At 40.1% G+C, this 19,037-nt stretch overlaps 1 protein-coding gene across 1 annotated transcript; it reads left to right on the top strand.

Moving 5' to 3' along the window:
• The first annotated feature begins 1,199 nt into the window (after positions 1-1,199).
• Positions 1,200-15,836, top strand: tm7sf3 (transmembrane 7 superfamily member 3). The gene is made up of 12 exons (XM_079654354.1): positions 1,200-1,487; positions 3,039-3,193; positions 7,417-7,567; positions 9,346-9,466; positions 10,563-10,734; positions 11,912-12,089; positions 12,454-12,540; positions 13,402-13,482; positions 13,564-13,716; positions 13,996-14,096; positions 14,461-14,623; positions 14,710-15,836. The coding sequence occupies exons 1-12, from the start codon at positions 1,424-1,426 to the stop codon at positions 14,961-14,963; spliced, it is 1,680 nt and encodes a 559-aa protein (XP_079510480.1). The 5' UTR covers positions 1,200-1,423; the 3' UTR covers positions 14,964-15,836.
• The last annotated feature ends 3,201 nt before the right edge of the window (positions 15,837-19,037 follow it).

The raw sequence follows: 19,037 nt of genomic DNA, 5'->3' as shown, positions 1-19,037 counted from the left end.
CCGGCCCGTCTCTCCCCCATTCTCATTGAGTATTTTACAAAGAGTGAAACAGCGCCCCTCTAGATGTTATGGTGAAACACTAGATTGCACTCTCTGTTGCGAGAGGAGGCCAGCCGAAATTTGCTTCCCTTGGTGAAAAAAAATGGAGGGATTGACCAATCAGATGAGGCTCACGTCATGCCCCTGCCAACCTGTGATTGGTCAGGGCCATGCCAAGGGAAGCCAGAGGCGGCTGGCTTCCCTTGCCTCACATTCCAATCAAATCGCATCAACTGAGTGGTGCAGTGACGCGTCCCAAAAAGCGGAAGTAAGCTGCGCTCGGTTTCCCTCGACAAAATAGCAATGGGATTTCTCCATAGGATTTTGGAAAATAGCTCGAAAAAAGGTCAGTGGAAAACGAACCTGTTAGGTAAATGCACGTTTTGTTCAGTCGTATAATATCCACATGTCTACCCTACTTTTATAATTTTCGAATCATAAATCTAATCGAAGATAGATAGCGTCACTGCACCACTCTCACCGCCGTTAGAAAGTAGCAAGCAACGAAGCAAGTGCAATTACGGAGGGTGGAGATTTGGAGTATTTAATCAAAAATAATTGTACTAAACTTCCGCTGCAGCAGCAGCAACAACAAATACAATCTGATGACAGGCCAATGCCCAAACTGGAGCTGTGTACAGCGAGGAACAAAGGAGCGAACCGGACGTAAAACGTTAAAGGTCTCCTGATTTTGTTTGTGAATGAATGCTTATTAGAGTTTCGGCTGGAGAGTGCGTGCGGACCTGTCGGTCAGATAACAGGCGTGTGTAAGTCTTGCATCTGTATGATACAAATGTGTGTAAAATGATACCGGGCGCTGTAATCACTCATCTGGTTACGTTATTACATTGACCACCAACCCCCCCCCCCCCCATCCCAAAAGAAAGGACATACTATTGGCTTCCCCTAATTTTTTCCCCACGCCACGCTACTGACAGGAGTCAGGACTGTCACTTTTATCAATCAAAGTTTATCTATAGGCCTATAGCCCAATATCACAAGCAGTTTACAGTTTATACAGAATATTTAAAGTAAAACATCTGAGTACTTTGTCCACCAATGCCATTTAAAAAAAATGAAATCACATTTATCCTTGTGTCACCGATCACGCTTTAATCTGTGTGTGGAGCAAATAGGGTGTGGAGAGGGAGGGGAGCTCTCGCGGGACCGAGAGCGAGATTCTCGTACAGCTGTCGGAGACGCAGAGCGGCAGAGGGAGAAGACAGACAGTTGGTGAACCGAACCTCTGTACTGTCTGCGTGTCTCTCTCTGGGAAGCATGTCGCCTCTGCAGGGACTTCTTCTACCCCAACACAGGAAACTGCGATGTAACCCATGGTTTTACTAAGCTGCAGATAAAAAAGCTTTGTTTGAAGCAGAGGAACATGTCTCTTTGGATTTGGTGCCCGCTGCTGCTTCTGGTCTGCAAAGTTCAAGCTCAGATGGAGAGTGAGTTACAGTCATTTGCACTGCTTTCTTTTTTTATCCTTCCCATTCTCTACAACCGACTAGTATTTAGTTATTCACATGAGCCTGGTAATTCTGTGATTCATATCTGTTTGTATGTAAATCACTGAAGTGTCACTATGCTCAACTTGTTATTGTTGTGTAGCTTAAGCTAGCATTATCTAGCAGCTAAATCCCATATTAACTCACAAACAGGCTCTGTGTCAAATGATTTTTAAGTCTAGTATATATATCTCAAACCTCATATAGTCAGTAGTTTTTTGATTAAACAAGTTTATTTATCAGGACATGTATTCGTTATTCTTACTATAAATGTTAATATTCCTCTAATTCTCAACATAATATCATTGTTTTTCATTCATATTTACTCAATGACCTACTGTTTTACAGGATAACAACAGTAAGTTCAGATCTGTTCAAAGTGCAACAGAAAAATCAAAGTCCAGTTAACACTGTTAAATCTTTTAGACCTTTGAATCCAAACAAATGGTGTGTTGTAGAATGAAGTATTAAAACCAAGTATATTTACAGTATTTAAATAATCACTTTGATAGATGACAGAACTATGTCAGCAGCATCAAGTTGAGATGAAGTAACAAACACACTTTATTCTGAAAGACTTTTACAGATCACAGATTTAAGCCTCAAGTAACAACTGATTTAGGCCAGTATTAAAATATTAGGAATGTATAATTATTCAGAGTTCTACGCCTAATTTGAATGTTTCAGTGTTTGTTCTTGTAGTCTACATCAAAAAGTAACTGATAGTGGTGTATAATCTCATCTTTTTCACTTTTATTTACAGTACAATATTGTTTTAGCCATTAAATATCCTCTTATGGTTTCTGACGAACTCAAGGCTACACATTTTTCCTCTTGCTCACATGGTAGAAAGATCCGGAGCGTGCCCTGTAAATTCTCAGAGACGATAAGGCTGCAGCACGTGTAACCTGTAGCTAATCTATTCTGCACAGCTTGGAGCTCCATAGCTGACATTCCTCCTCTCCGTATGACACATGAAATAACAACAGACAAAGAATTGAACTTATTACAGAGTTATAATATGCAGCTTTGTAGAAGTTCAATGGAAAAAGTTGGTTGTACACTTTCTCTGACTTTGATGAGAGAGATATGTGAGGGAGATAAAAACAGTGCAAAGTTCACTATGACTGTGACAAGTTGAGCGTACAGATAGCACCAAATGATTGCTGTGAGAAAATATCTTCAAGACTTTTGATAAGATGCTTTAGTGAACTGTAAGGTTTTCTAGTGATCGATCTTTTAGTATTTATTGTAAATCTCCTTCCCATAGATTTGTTTTTAATGTGTTCACAAATCTCATTGGTAGATTGTTGCTGTTGTGACCATTAAAAAAGATCATGTTGTTACACAGCAAATAGATTTATCGTTCGTTTTTTATTGCTGTTTTATTTTATTGGGGGACACAGCAGCTGAGTGCTTTACAGGCAGCACACAGCAGTCATCAGATGAAATCACATCATGTGACTGACCGGTCCTTCTTCTCTGCTGCAGACCGTGTGATCTTCTTGCCGGGAACTTTCCAGAACGTGAGCGTCTCTCAGAACGAGACGGTGCAGGCCGTGGTGTCCAGGATCCCCCCCGAAGTGGCCTTCATCACTCTGCAGTTCCACACGCAGCACCGCAACGCCACGCTCTCCTACACCAGGGTGAGGAAGTGCTCACAGACATTTCCCCACTAGTGTCTGCTCAGGAGAGAATGGCTGAGAATAATATCATGAACTCGCTGTTGAGAAGATGCCACAGAAAGTATGTTTCTTATGATAGATGAAAAAAGCTGAATATAGTCAACAGAGAACCTGGTCTTTTAACTGTCGCTTGCTAAAGTGCACCAGTCTGTGCGTGGTCCATTTGGGGACTTGAACCGGCGACTCTCAGGTTTCCAAGCAAAGTCTTTTACACGCTGCAGCCCAAATTCCTTGAGTCCACAAGCCAGACATATTCAGTTTAATTTAATATAAAACTGAGAAAAGCAGGACGCCTTCATATTTAAGAGCCTGAAAACAGCATTTTCTTGCATTTTGGCCAATAAATCACTTCAACAATTAACAAAATTGTTGGCGATTGTCTTTTCTGTCCTTAAACTTAAGGATTAGTCCACTCAAACCATGTTCATATATTTAAAACATGTGAAACACTGCTACAGAAGAATGTAAAGTAAAGCCTGTAAGCAGATTTTTGGACAAAGGCAGTAAGAAGTCTCCAATCTCTTCTCACATCTTTCCTTGTGAATATATGTTATTAGTAATATCAAAATGAATGTTTACATTACATTACATTTAGCTGACGCTTTTATCCAAAGCGACTTACAATAAGTGCATTCGACCAGGAAGATACAAACTTGAAAAAAACAGAATCATATAAGTACATCAGGTTTCATAGAGCCAAACATTTCAAGTGCTACTCAACTGGCTTTAGATAAGCCAGTCCTTTATTAGTATATAAGTGCTTTGTTAGTAATTCAATCGCTCAAAGTGGAGTCTAAAGAGATGAGTTTTCATGAGTTTAGGCTTGTTTCTTTATTTATTAGGCCACTTAATTACATTTGACTTTACTACCGGACACATTCACTTATTTTAAGTTTTTTGAAATTGATGGATAAAGTCTTGTTGAAATATGAGGCGATTCATGGTTCATGTGTTGTTATTAGCTTAGCATTTATCACAGCTGTTATTTCTGGGAGCTGATGGATTACTGCATGTTCTTCATGGTACAGAGAGTGCACCGAGAAAGACCCGATCAAATCCCATTTTCTTGAGTTATTCTTGAAGCGAGTGACTGTATAAAAAGCAGCAGTAAAAGCTCATCTAAACTGTGAAATTAAAAGCATACTCACTCTTACTGTATGAGCAGGGAGTGAGTTAAGCCCTGATTAGTGAATGAGGCTTTGTGTGCGAGGTGGTCTGGCCCACTGGGAGAAGGGCAGTCAGCTGACGGTCATGAGTGGCAGACAGGGCGGCCTGAGAGAAAAAGCGTCCATCCCAGAAGTCTCAGCAAGCTTTAGATCCACGCTGCAGAAGAAAACTAATCTCAGTGGAAAAAAGGAGACGACCACTAGCTACAAAACAAATCTGCAACATACAGAGTGAAAGAGGAAGAGTAGACAGCGTTTAATGACACTCTGTTATCAAGCCATCGTTTCCTGTTCCCCTTTGTCGCTATCACTGTTACTCTCTGCAAGTTGTAAACCACAACATCCTTTTTTTAGGTTTGTTGTTATTCACTCAATATGTATACACTCCAGTTTTTCCGGGTGCTGACTGAGCGGGAAGGGGGGGGTGGGTGGCATTGGGATATATATTTTTTAAATCCTCAGGAGCAGAGAGAGGAGCTGTTGTTATTGATTAATGTAAGCTGTTGTTATTGATTAATGTATCAGTGTTTCTTAGGGTCAAAAACACTGAACTCACAACTTAAAATGAAAGTGTTTAGTTTACACATGTTTGATGTGAAAAGTGACAATAGTTATAGATTATGCAATTTGGTGCTATATATATATATATATTAACAAAAAAAATAAAAAAGTTAATAAAAAAAATAAAAGTTATATATTTTGTAAAACACCTTGAATTTCAGGGGGGGCGCGGGGCTCCGTTGGCGGGGCGCGGGGCTCCGTTGGCGGGGCGCGGGGCTCCGTTGGCGGGGCGCAGGGCTCCGTTGGCGGGGCGCAGGGCTCCGTTGGCGGGGCGCGGGGCTCCGTTGGCGGGGTGCAGCGCCCCTCCAAGACAATGGTAGGGGAAACACTGCACTCTGTCAGTAGTGTAAAGTAGATTTACTCAAGTCACTATACTTAAGTACGATTTTTGGGGTACTTGTACTCTACTTAAGTATTTCTATTTTATGCTACTTTATACTTCTACGCCACTATATTTCAGAAGCCTATCATTTTTATTCCACTACATTTATTTAACGAAATTAGTTACTAGTTACTTTAAATATTAGGATTAGTAGCTGTTACAAAATATAAAAAAACTAAAGCATAAACTATAATATATAACTATAGGTTCAGAAATGTAGCAGTGGTATATAAAGTAATTAAATTAGCTCCACATCTACCAGCACTGATGATAAGTTAATGCATGAATAATAATAATCCAGTAAATTAATATATATGATTGTGAAATGGGACATTCCCACAACAAGTGCTTTTCCTTCGGCCGCTTTTAAGAAAAATGTGATGCCAATACTTTTTGAATACTTCACTGTCACAACTAAAATGTTGTACGGCGATACCTTGACTTCAAATACCAGTGGCTGAACATTACACATTCCTAAAATTCAAGATTTGTATTTATTTTTAAGCTGCTTTTCATGCACACTCAAATCAATCCTCTAAAAAAAGTACACACACATCTCCGGACGTACGTGTAAGGTCAGACAGCCAACAACAATGATTACATCTTAGTGAAGCATGCTTATTGGCTCCCGTACACTGAGGAGATTAACTCATTAGCTTTTGACATTTGCCATTGAAAGCATATTCACTATCTGAGCAATACATTTTTTCAATTGACTTTGGTACCCATCCCAGCTTTTGATTATATTTGCTCTACCTCTGTGGTGTGTTAGAGAAATTACATTAGAAACTGCAAAGAAAGCTTTATCTCTACTTACTCCAGCTCCGACTGTCAACAACGTCAAGACGTGTGTCATACAATGGAGTTATTGTCTGTGGGTAGTGGGCACACACAGCCTTCAGTGTCACACAGTAAATCAGCTTATGCTCACAGAAAAATATGTGGAAGATATATTGTTGCCCTGTGACATCACCATGTTCTGCTTAATGAGTTATTTCCAAGAAATTTCTGGTAAGCTATATATTATAAGTGGAGCTTTTGCACCATTCAGATCCATTAGCAGAAAAATGGCAGTGTTAGTCGACTAAGAGACTAAAACACGCTAATTAGTTACACGATCACATTTAAAACGTGTTGATACTTTGACAGGCATACTACTGCAATAACATTAGCAATGCACTACATTAATCACGTACATCATCGTACAAAATAATGATAACACATCAGAGATATTTACATAATGTAAAAAACAAGCAAAAAATTCAAAAAACAAGCTAAAAATTCCTTAAAAAGATAGTCACTACTCATTGGCTCAGTGATCAAATGTGTTCAACCACTATGGAGTTCTGAGGCAATAAGGAAGTGGGACATGTTGGGATAATCACACATATCCTGGGTTTTGTTGAACTTGACTTCCCTTGTCGTTGAACCTACGGACTTATCTGAACTTCCTCCGAGCTCCGCATGTGAAAACAATGACTCACTTTCATTGCATTAGTTCATCCGCACGATGTTTTGATTTCTACAGTCACAAGAACTTAGTTGACTTTTTGATTACCACCGTCTCAAAGGATTAATCATAAAATCAGTCCTTTACAATGTTAGCTGAGTGGAAATGAGTGTAGAAAACTGCCTGGTTGGACTTTGTCGAGGAGATAGAGGAGGGATAGACATTTGTGGTTGTAGTAAATGTCATGGGAATAATAAGATGGAGTGTTATGAAATATGTTACTAAATCCCACTCAGGATGAATTATAAAATGTATTTAGCAATCTGTGGAAAAAATTATCGGGTACAATAATTAGGTCAGAATTCGGTCTGTTTCTGACAAAATATCTGATATGATAGAATATGACATTCCCATCAACATCACCATCAGCTGTGCTTTATTATAAGGGCTGAATGCTACGTGCTAAGCTAAGATGGTAAACATTTTAGTTACCGTTGTCACTGTGACAATGTTGCCATGCTAGTGTTAGCATTTAGCGAGCCTCACTGAACTGCTAGCATGGCCGTTTCTCTTGTTTTCTTCGTGTTTATTTTGACCACACTGTTAAATTTGACATGTTCCTCAGATCCCGGGCCCGGGTACCTCTCTGACAGCAGTGGACTCGGGGCTCCTGGCGGCTCTCCTGCCGGGACAAGTGTCCCTCTCCTTGTTCCTGTCTTCTCCTGACGGAGACACGGTGGTGGGCACCGGGGTTATCCTGCCCTACTCCAGCGCTGGTATTTTTTTCTATTTTCTAAATTATTTGTATTCAATTCTATTTCTACGATTACAAGTAATAAAAAAGTCAAGAACGTGAATAAATTATAGAAAATTTTAAAAAAAACTATTTGATTGGGATGTGCGTTGTTGATACAAGCCTTGTATCAACAACGCACATCCATCAAAAAGTGTTTCTTTTTTTTGTAATTTTCTATTATTTATTCATCATTAACTCCTCCAAAAAATATAGTTTATTTAATAATAACACTGAATATGTGAATCATAACAGTGATTGACAGCTGATAGGAATAATATGATTTTTAATAGTATGATATTAATTTAGACAAACATCGACGCAAAAGTTAATTAATGTACTTATTGCAGCAGTCTGCATAGATTTGGTACCCATGCTGGTCTAAGAGTGAGGCAAACTCATTCAGTTATTGTTCAGTTAAAATTCATTAAATTAAGTCTGCCACCTTATATATGTATATTTAAGGCTTTACTGATGTGCCACAATAATGCCACCAAATGTTATTGAGTTAAAATAAATATTGTGGCTTTCCAAGTTAACATGAATTGTAATGCTGTCAAAATTATCGCGTTAATGGCGGTAATTAATTTTTTGAATTAATTGCGTTAAAATATTTAACGCATTTAACGCATGAGCAGAATGGCCCGCCCCATACATCCCACCAGTGGCAGCGCTGGGGTAGGCTACAGCCATACCAAGAAATGGCTTAGCCCTACCATGAAAAATTATGTTAAAGTAAGCAAAATAAAGTCCGCCAACTCGCGCGGAGTAAATTGCACAGACAGCAGTTGGTAAGATTGATTTCAGTAGCCACTTGTCTGGAAATACCGAAGACTAGAAACGGCTTTCAAAACTTTTGTCACGTAGTGATCGTCTACTCAATAGAACATCTTTGATAATGTCTTCTGGCCAATCAGAATCAAGATAGCGGCGTGGTGTTGTTGCAGGAAGTCCAGACGGAGAATACTTTTGCTGTAGTACATCTCTATATACATCGATACAACATTACGTGTTGATAGAAATCAACACGTAATGAAATAAGACCCCACGGTTTGATGATTGATAGGTGTGTGGGCTGTCTTTCATTTTGACACACAGAACAATGTTATAATAAACATACATACATACTGTGTAGTTAAATGGATATATCCGCCTTCTTTCATTTATCTTTCCATTCCCACAACAATATACATAAAGAAATGGCATATTTTGGACATAGTTCGAATGGTGATTAATCATGATTAATTAATTTTAAAGCTGTGATTAATCTGATTAAAATGTTTAATCGTTTGACAGCCCTAATTAATTGATATGACTGCGATTAAATCAGCATATACTTCTGCCAGGGGATGCCACCCCTCAAAATCTCCTGCCACCCCATGAATAGTTTTCTAGATCCGCCCCTGATACAAGGCAATGCGTACAAGGCAAGGTGTGTATAATGCAAATCGTTTTTGGGCTCTTTTGATACATTTGGTGTGGCATTAAAAACATTGTTAGAAATACCTAAACCTTGCCATAAACTACAGGAACCCTGATCTGACACAATCATGAGAATATGCAGACAGGCTAAACTCTGTGTTATCTGGGATTTTGAGTAAGGAACAACATCGATTGTGCCTGGTTGCTCATGTGCCTTCTCGTGTTGATTCACCCTGAATGCTCCCGACCTGGCAGAGTGCCACTAGAGGAAGTGTTTTTGTCTTCTGTTGACCTGACATGCCCGATACAGCCTTTAATACTGAATCTGTTCTCTTTCAGATCCTTTACCTGGAGCCTGTAACACAGAGTTCACCCTGGACATCGACCCAAACGTCTACATCCACTACAACCTCTACGAGACCGAGATACGCTTCGCACCAGCCAACTTAGGAAACGAGAGGTAACACTCTTGTTTCTCAACTTCCTGTTCAGCCTGCAGCAACATCTGCAAGACCTATCCACTGTTCATCTACTGAAGATCTTGTGATGTGTCTCTGTCACACACACACAGCCTCCCCTCCTCCGCTTTAGCTAACAGTACCAGCGTTTTTTCTAAAGATTGTCTGCCTGTTTTTCGTACCAACAACGTTAAGCAGCAGATAAACAGAGGAATTGTTATCTTGTTGGATCCTTTCCTGTTGTGTCAGTACCTTACAGTCTGAAGCAGCTCTTCTTTTGGAACACCACATTTAGTTTAGAATGGTTTGGCTAGCTTGCAGTTAAACTTGTTTGACGTGTCTGACTGGTGTGATGTGTTATATCAGATGAGGTTTCCACATGATCAACATCACAACCATATGTTATATCACAACACCCCAGCTGTGTTACATTTTTGTTAACAGTTATTTAACCATGAATAAATGACTCATTGAGATCAAGGTTTCTGTATGAAACACCTCTTCTGTCACATGTGTGGTTCACACAGTGGGACGTTGAACCACAGACTTTTTAGAAAGCAAGATGTTGCATAAGAACAACATGAAGTGAAGTTTCAGTTTTAGTGTACTCCCACTTGTTTCTCACACTCCCTCTTCAGCGTGCTAGTTAAACTACATTTTAACATAAATGTCATTGACTTTATTTATAAGAGACATTTTTTATTATAGCTCAGGATATTGTGAGTTTTAAGAAATACTTCCTACTCACAGAGTTAAGAGTCTTTCTCCTTATATCATATTTAAAGGGGCCCTATATTACTCTTTGGGGTTCTCCCTTTCCTGTAGTGTAGTCGTTTTTTGTGCATGTAAATGGTTTGCAAAGGCTAATTCCCTCCATCCTACACACTCCCCCCCCCCCCCCCCCCCCCCCCCTTTGTTTACTTTCATAACATAATGGCATCACTATGTAACAATCCCGTTTTTATTGGCTATCGCTTTAACACATTGGCTATGGGGCAATACATCTCTCAGTGGTTGACCATTCACAACAGAGCCTTGAAAAAAAAACGTTAGCAAACAGGACTCAGATTAGTCCTGACGGTGCTTTTTCTCCATCAGGGGGGAAACTCCTTCCCCCTGTGACATCTCCACAGAAGCCACCACACGCTGGCGGTTGCAGTATGACATCTACCAGTACTTCCTGCCTGAGAACGACCTATCAGAGCGCAGCCTGTTCACCGGCATCCAGGCCGTGGCCGACATCCAGGGCATGATGGAGAACGGCAGACTGGTAAGCAGTGTGAGAAAAAGTTTTTAGAGAGTACTTGTCCATGGACAAGTGAGTTTGGCAATTTACTTGTCCGAATACATTTTTCACTTGTCCAGAATGGAAAATATGGCAACACACATGCTGCAACCTGCCTGTGAGACAGAGTCCAACCACACATGTCCAACACTATAGGCCTAATAATAATAATACATTATTTTCATAGCCTATAGGCGTACGCTTTTCTACAACTTAAAGAAGCTTGCACGCTTACACATGTCCTGCAATACACATGCTGCAGCTGCCCAGCTGCTCACTGTTTGTAAAAGTAAATAAATAGTATGTTAATTTCAATAATGTACTTTCTATACCCTGCTTCATAAACAATACTGACATCCCTGTGCTCCTCCGAGTCTGGGGGTCCGGGGATGTGAGGAAAACGCGAGGACACAGACAGGGAGGCTGTTTCACTTCATAAAGGAAATGGCGGTCAATATTAACAACACAGGAGCTAAAACGCTTAATAATCTTCATTACGTGTTAAAGAAAGAACATAAGAAAGTTTGACAAAGATGAGGCTGTTAAACGGGCAGCGGATCCGCTGTGTGTAGAAAGAGAGAGAGAGAGAGAGAGACGCTGAGCTGCAGCGATCAGCTGATCCGGAGCATAGAGAGAGAGAGAGAGCTGCGGTCCGCGGGGTTCGGCCTCGCGTCCTGTCCTCACAACTCTTATTAATCCCGGGACCTGACAATTGTTATTTGTTCCTACTCGGAACCGAGTTTTGCTTCCCAACCCTGCCACTGTGCTACACGTCCCGCCACGCCATGCCCCTGTCTCAGTACAGAAAGCGGCGAGATGCATTTCCTTAGGAATTGACAAGCAGAACCGAAACTAACATTTCTAAACGAACAATGTCGGACACGGACAATTTGCGAATGAGTTCTGCCTTTTGTAAACTTTAATTTGTCAATCATTTGTAAATAAATGAGGGCGAAAAACGTCACTTGTCCACCGGACAAGTCAATTACAAGATCTACTTGTCCGTTATTGTAAATAACACGTCCCGGATGGTGGGACGTGTGCTTTTTCGCACACTGGGTAAGACACCAAAAGCACCATCAGTGGTTCTATTCAGTATTTACCTGCTAAATATGAATAATAATAATAATAATAATAAGGAACACCCCTCGTCTTTCTGCAGGTCATGACCCTGTTATCATCAGATATGAGCATGGTGGTGTTCACCTCCATCCCTGGTCAGGGTGTGGTCTACTCCGTGGTGGTCAGAGACCCTCTGCTGAACACCTCCGCCTCCTACGTCCCCTCACACACCTACGCCTGCAGCTTTGTTTCCACCTTGGACGGATGTCAGACACTCGGTGAGCTGAGACACTGAAAATGACCTCTATAATTCCATTGCATCAACCAAATATATTGTGAAAATCTTCAAATCAGGTGGATTTATTCCTAATTATTTTGATGTGATCCATCAATTTTATTTTCCGTATTTTTGAATCATGGGATCCGTCAGTTTAAATAACATTATGCATGAAACATTGGAAATTAGTTTTCAGCCTGTCTCTTGATATTATGAACATCTTAAAATCAGTCAATCGATTCATAAAACAACTTTTAAAAAGGAAATAATCTTGTGATACATGAATACATTTTGCTTAACTAATCAGAAAGAATGCTGTTATTGACAAATGAAAATGTACCATTGAACATTTAATACATTTTTAGGGAAGATTTCCACAAAGGTGTTCTTTACCATTGCTGGTATGGCCGGCCTGTTCATCTGCTTCTTTGGGCATCGGTTCTTCAAATGTGGTGAGTGGTTTGACATCCCTTAATGCGATTCATTTCTGTGTAATCCCAATATACATATTATATTTTCAAGTATAGCATTAATTTTCCACGAGACAACAATTTCCCCTCTTACTAACGCAAAGTGAATATATACTTTGTTTGTGTAGTATCTTTGTCATCTAACAAAACATGGAGGAATGTGTAACTGAAGGTTTCCACCTCATTTATCACGTCATTATTAAGCCTGGGAAAACATCTATTTCCCTCCTATTTTCGGCTCTTTCAGTCCACTTTAGGGTCAACAGAATAGATTAGCGGGGTCAGAGGTCATGTTTGCAGGTCTTAAACTTCCTCGTAGGGACGTAAAAAACGACTGGTAGTGCTGACACTAATGAAGGTAACGATGTGTTTCCTCTGGTCTCCTGTCATGGCGTTGTATCCCCTTTTGAGCATGGAGCAGATATTGTAATAAACTGACTTTTTTAATCCAGATTGAAACCACACTTTTACCATACACTGTTAAGATCGTGATGGTTTTTAACTCTATATCTTATATTGAATTATATATTCAATGTTTTCACCACCTTTAAACCTACCACCAAAGATTTCACTATTGTTAGGATTGAGAGACCCCTAGAGGCGGAAAAAGGTTTTGCCAGTATTAGAATAAAAAAGCGAATCTGGCCTGGCCGGCCTCTCACGTGATGCAGAAACGTATTTGTTCCAAACTGAACCGTGACCTGGCTCTGCTGCCGGCTGTAGAACTGGAGGAGGCAGAGTGATGGGATATGATTCAGCAGCACCTTGTGAATAAACATCATGTCTGTACTGCTTCTTCAGTCTGTATTGAATCACTCTCCTTTTCTGCTTCCTGTCATGCAGAGTTGTTTTGCATGGGATTCAGCTTTGCGACATTCTTCTTCTTTGTGCTGGTCACGAGGACGACAGGACTGGAGTACGACAGTGAGTTTCTTTCTCCACTTCGATCAATTCAAATCTTTTCCTGCGATGAAATGTCAAAATGTAAACGTCCTCTGTGCGCAGTGTGCCTCGCCGTGTCAGCGGTGATCGGCGTGGTGGGGGGAGTCCTGCTGGTGATGAGCTGGTGGCGTTTCGGTTCAGTCATGGCCTGCATCGTGGTGGTGGGACTGATGCTCGGCTTCCTCATCGCCTCCACCGTCCTCTTCACTCCCCTCGGTGGGTCAGATGCTCCCGAAACATGACAAGCAACTTTTTTTATAGTTTCAGTGGCTCTAATGCACACACACACATATACACCCCCACACACAATATCCAAATATATGTAACTCTTATTTAATAAGACAGCATTTAAAAAAACAAAAAAACTAAATGTAATCCTTTAATCCATATTTGTTGGTGTTTGTCTTTAAAATGATGAATCTAACCGCCTTAAAGTACCTTAAAGTTCAGAATCACTGACACAAAGTTTAAATATAAAATATATTTTTTTCTCAGGTGACCTGGATGTGTTCAGGCGCTCGGACGCAGTTTTCTGGGTGACGTTCTGCTGCATCATGCTCATCGTCCCGCTCTTTTTCGTGCGTTGGCCCAGAGAGGTGACACATTTTTTTATTTCACTACAGCATGTGTAAAAATAAGCTCTTTACTCACTCCCGCATCTACTAGTGGAAGTTCTAAGAATTACTTGGTGCTCGGTAAAGTAAGAAAATATAATAATCGTATAATGATACTCAAACTTTAGCGGGAATAAAAAAGACAATTATATTGAAATTAGATTACCAGGAAACAGATGTATTATTCATGTCATTAGTTCTATGTTTTGTGTTTCAATTCACTGTGAAAAATAAAAATGACAGACATGAACAGAGAGCTATAAAAAAAAGTTTAAGATGTTGACATTTCAGATTTTTGTTGTGTTGCATCAAATAACTCAATACCTCCTTCTCTTTCTGTTGCTAGGGTAACATCATCACGTGTGGCGTGGTCGGGGCGTACGCTGTAGTTCTGGCCTTCAACGCCTACATCTACACCAGCCTGTCCTACATCAGCCTGAACATCCTCAAACGTTTCCTCAACAACAACTTCAGCGCCGTCTTCACCGACGTACCCTTCCAAGCCGTCGGCGAGTTCTCAGTAAAAGTGTCAGTCACGTATTTAGACTCAATTGTGTTCTGTCTTTAACACCGTCTGTTCTTTTCCTTCCCTCAGACTACATCATGATCACGGTGTGGGTGGTGCTGGGCGTGTCGGGCATGGTCCTGCAGCTGTACCGAGAGCGCTCCCGCCCCTTCTTCCCCCCCAGCCCGTACCTCATGTGGCTGCAGGAACGCGAGCGCCGCAAGACCAACGTCCTGGACCCGAGCCACCACTGCCCCCCCCTGCCCAACCGCCTCCTGGCCCGGGTGCGGCAGCTCACCAAGAGGATGGAGTCGGCGGGAGAAAACACACCTCTGCTCCTGTGATCCCCCAAACACACACATTTCCTGGGATGCATTTTTTACAGCCTGGTAATCTGGAGGAGTATTGTCCCAGATCAGAAAGAATACTGACACCAAGAGGGATTCTACCACTGACACTCTTCAGATTTCATTTTTAAAATCTAGAGACTGTGACCATTTGTCCTTAATACCACTTTTATTTAACACTTAAATGACATTTTAACGATCACTGAAACTATTAAAGAAGAACTAAAGAATTCTAGCTGATTGTCTGTAGCTGTCCACGCTTCATGGTGTCTGCTGCTTCTTGCACTAAAGTCATAAACTACTAACACAGCGAGGCATTTTATCTCAAGACAGTTTTCTGCTCAATTTTGCATTTGTATATTTAAAAATACACTCTCAGGCCTTTAATTAAGAATACTGTGGTTGATTTTAAAAGAAAAGTATTATATTTATTGATGGGGTCATACAGAAGCAACAAGAAAAAAAGCTGACAAACTTTTTTATGTATAGGCTAAGCCTTCATGCTGAATGTTGTAGTCTTTTTCTCATGTGTGTTTAAACGGGCAGCTTTGCAGGCCTGCCAGTCTTTTTTTGGAATTTGCACACTGTATTTGACTGTTTTTCTTTTTGTTCAAGCTGTAACGCTACTGTTTGGATATCTGTTCGTCTGTGAATGCTTTTAAATCACCAGCTTTCAGACCTGAATGCACTGAAGAGAAGTGAAACCTTCCACTTGGTCTTTAAGCCTTAGATTAAGATTGTATTTGGTTTCGTGACTATTTTTAAACAAAATCCAAAGCAATAATCACAGATGTTTATGAAAAAAGGTCAATAGGAATTTGTAATTTTAACATGTTTTGATATTTAATAAATGCCTTCCGGTAAAATGAATTAGATCTCGGTGCTGCTATAATGTGAATAGCAAGAAAACGTTGTTGACTTTGTGTAGCAGGGGGGGGGAAGCACAGCTCCTGAAGCAAATTAGCTAAATAGATTTTAGACATAATTAATTTAATTATTTACACCTGTTTGTCCTCCTGTGTCACTTCAGTGAAAGTCTTTCTCGAATGTTCTCAGTTCAACAGTCACAGCTGATAGCATTTAAGCTAATCAGCTCTTTTGTGGCATGAATGACGTACTGTAGACACTCCTCCTCTGCTCTATCCATGTTCAACTTTGAACCCTTCTCTTGCGTTAGATCATACCCCCTTTCCCATACTATTTTTGGTCAAAATTGAATGGTGTGTTTTGCACAGTGATATATCTGGAACCCCTTATCCAATTTTGATGGTTGACATCTCATTTGAACAGTCAAAGCAAGTACAATCAAGGGGTGACAGACATGACACCAGGGGTGAATTTCATATTTATATATGAATTTATAATTTAGCAGTAAGTTCAAAGATAGTGCTTACTGTACATTAGTGTATATTATAAAAATGCTTGCCATGTAGGCTGTTTTTACTGGAGATGGAAATGCTTTAGTTGGTGTTGTAACTGAGATTCTTCCCATTCCAATGTTGTATGGGATGTATTGATTTGATTGGTGTTTCATTGTGTACGTTCAACTAAAGTATATGGTCCGGACCCACCAGTGGGCCCATCAAGTTCAGCATTCACTGTGATGAATATAAAATAAGACACTGATACTGTTTTCCTCAATGAACATTTAGAGAAAAATAAATATTCAGGGCTCTTCTCCCTCAGGGGCCTCTCCCTCAGGGGGCTCTTCCTGGTCTGTTGACTGTTGGTCAGGCTCATAGTCTGGATCGCTATTGTCTTCCATTTCTGAGACATCGTCCTCTATGTCTGGTTCAATCTCCTCTTCATCTGGTTCAAAACATTTGTCCAGAGCCTCTAATCGGTCGCCTACTCATTGTGCCAATGGGTGAAATATAACACAAATATAACTGCATGAGAGACAGTAATGGAGGGGCATTTACTGCGAGAAAGTGAGAGGTTTTTCTTTCTCGAGGGGCACAGAGCTCGCATCTGTGAGAAGGTATGATACATTGTATCATACAGCCAAGGCCGGATTAGTACCTCCAGGGGCCCCTAGGCACTGAGCACTCATGGCCCTCCCCCCAACCCATGTACCAACAAGTAACACCATGCCTACCCAATCCTGCGGCGAAAAGACAGTTTCAGTCCGGCGCAAGCAAGAGGGGAAAAAAAAAAAACATGAAGAAACTAGAGCATCACTCGAAGGTGGGTTATTGTATGAGTCAAATGTACAACTTGCGAATGTTGTATAAGTCAAATTGCCAATTGCCACATTAAAACATAAGCTGCAATTCACGACATGAAGAAGGCAATCTCTGCATAGCATATAGGCTAATGGAGATTCAGTTATTTCCAGCATTCTTTATTTACCATTCATTCAAGTATGTTATGCCTTTTATATGCTAATGTAAAGGAGGAAGAGCGATAAACTGTCTGTCTAGTTGGCTTACATAACAGTTAAAGTTTACAGCCTAAAAAACATGGAGCATTTTTTCCCCTTTTGTTCATTTTTATTTCAATTTGCACATTTCATGGTGATGCTCAGCCTCTCCCCTTAACTCCTAACAGTCATCATCAGGTCAACCACAACACAGAGAAATACTGATAGAAATGTGTGTGTAGTTGTTGATACATTGCTGACAGAGGGAACTACATTTGAATACAGATTTAAGAAATATCAGTTTTTGAGCATGTAATAAGCATGTTTTGTCTTGACTATATTAGAACTATATTATAATAATATAATATAGTATTTACATTATTGAATTGATTATGATTATTATTATTAGTAGAAGTAGTTTATTTGCATTAATTATATTTTAATCTTTTTGAGGCTAGTATTTGGCAGGAAATGCAGACGTATTCACCTGTAAACGCATACTGAACGACATACATGCATATTTACCATTTACATCACTGCATAAAAAAGTAACTGTGTTGATAATAATAATAATAATAATAATCAGGAATTATATTTGCAAAGTAGCTTACTTTGTTTCCAAAAAAAAAAGTTTCACTCCTGTCGGTTGGGGGGGGCCTCATCTCACAATGTCGCTTGGGGCCCCAAGTTGGCCAGGGGCGGCCCTGTGTGTGTGTGTGAGAGAGAGAGAGAGAGAGAGAGAGAGAGAGAGAGAGCAACGCAGGTATCGACCCGTGTTGGCAACTCTTTCTCACACACACGCCTCATTTTTTTGTATTCATTTTGCTATTCCTACATTGTGTCCCTGTACTGCTTTACATACCTGTGGAAATTGCCCCCCGGGGACAAATATGTAAGGGGTAATATGGTCAGCTCGCTGCACATTATCCTGCTAATTACACGGCTACTTACTAACAAATAAGTCAATAATTTAACACAACAAATTGATTTAAACATAGTTTTATTGATTTAAATGACTGTATTGTCCTACTGCATGGCAACAGCTGAATTGCAGCGTGGATGTGATTGTGAGTGTGGAACTGAAGGAGTGTTGGTCACAATGTTTATGATCAAAAACAAAGTCACTCGGTCACTTTTGACCCGAAACGCAAGAGAAGGGTTAAGAAACACTGTAATTTAAATGTATCATTATGATGTTTAAAAACCGAATTGGACTCACTCGTGTGTTTACACTTTACATTTAGAGTAATTCCCCCGGGATGTCTTTTTAGTTTTTAATCCAATGTAGCCCTGTGTAGTGGCAGTGCTTCTTCAGCACCAGCAGGGGGCCGCAGATTACTTCCCCTCATTGATCAACCTGCACACGTATTGCTCATTCTGTCAGATACTTACAATGATTTAGCTCAGAATAACTCAACAGAACAGCTTTTCAAGTCGTTTTTCTCTAACATATTTATCACCTAAAATACAGGATAAACATTTTATTTAATTCAGATAGCTTCCAATATGTTTTGAAAAAATGTCCCAGATAGATTTGCTTTTGGAATTGAAGCCATCTCTAAAAGTGTAATGTTACTTAGGGGAGCACAAGGATACTTCTACCTACGATTACACATATAATACATTATTGAGGGATGTTTGTGTCCAAAGACATTGATATGTCTTCTTCCAGATACATTTACTTATCAAAATAAGTTGGGTTTGGTAAC

This window comes from Notothenia rossii, assembly GCF_949606895.1.
Source record: "Notothenia rossii genome assembly, chromosome: 10".
In the NCBI taxonomy this organism is placed as follows: Eukaryota; Metazoa; Chordata; class Actinopteri; order Perciformes; family Nototheniidae; genus Notothenia; species Notothenia rossii.
Note: the sequence above shows the minus strand (reverse complement) of the source record. Positions and strands in the feature narration are given on the sequence as shown.

Excerpts from the sequence above, each read along its gene's own strand:
- tm7sf3 (XM_079654354.1), top strand. The coding sequence starts at position 1,424 with ATGTCTCTTTGGATTTGGTGCCCGCTGCTGCTTCTGGTCTGCAAAGTT. Across the intron at positions 1,488-3,038 it reads AGTTCAAGCTCAGATGGAGA|ACCGTGTGATCTTCTTGCCG; the intron begins GTGAGTTACAGT and ends TCTCTGCTGCAG. Across the intron at positions 10,735-11,911 it reads TGATGGAGAACGGCAGACTG|GTCATGACCCTGTTATCATC; the intron begins GTAAGCAGTGTG and ends GTCTTTCTGCAG.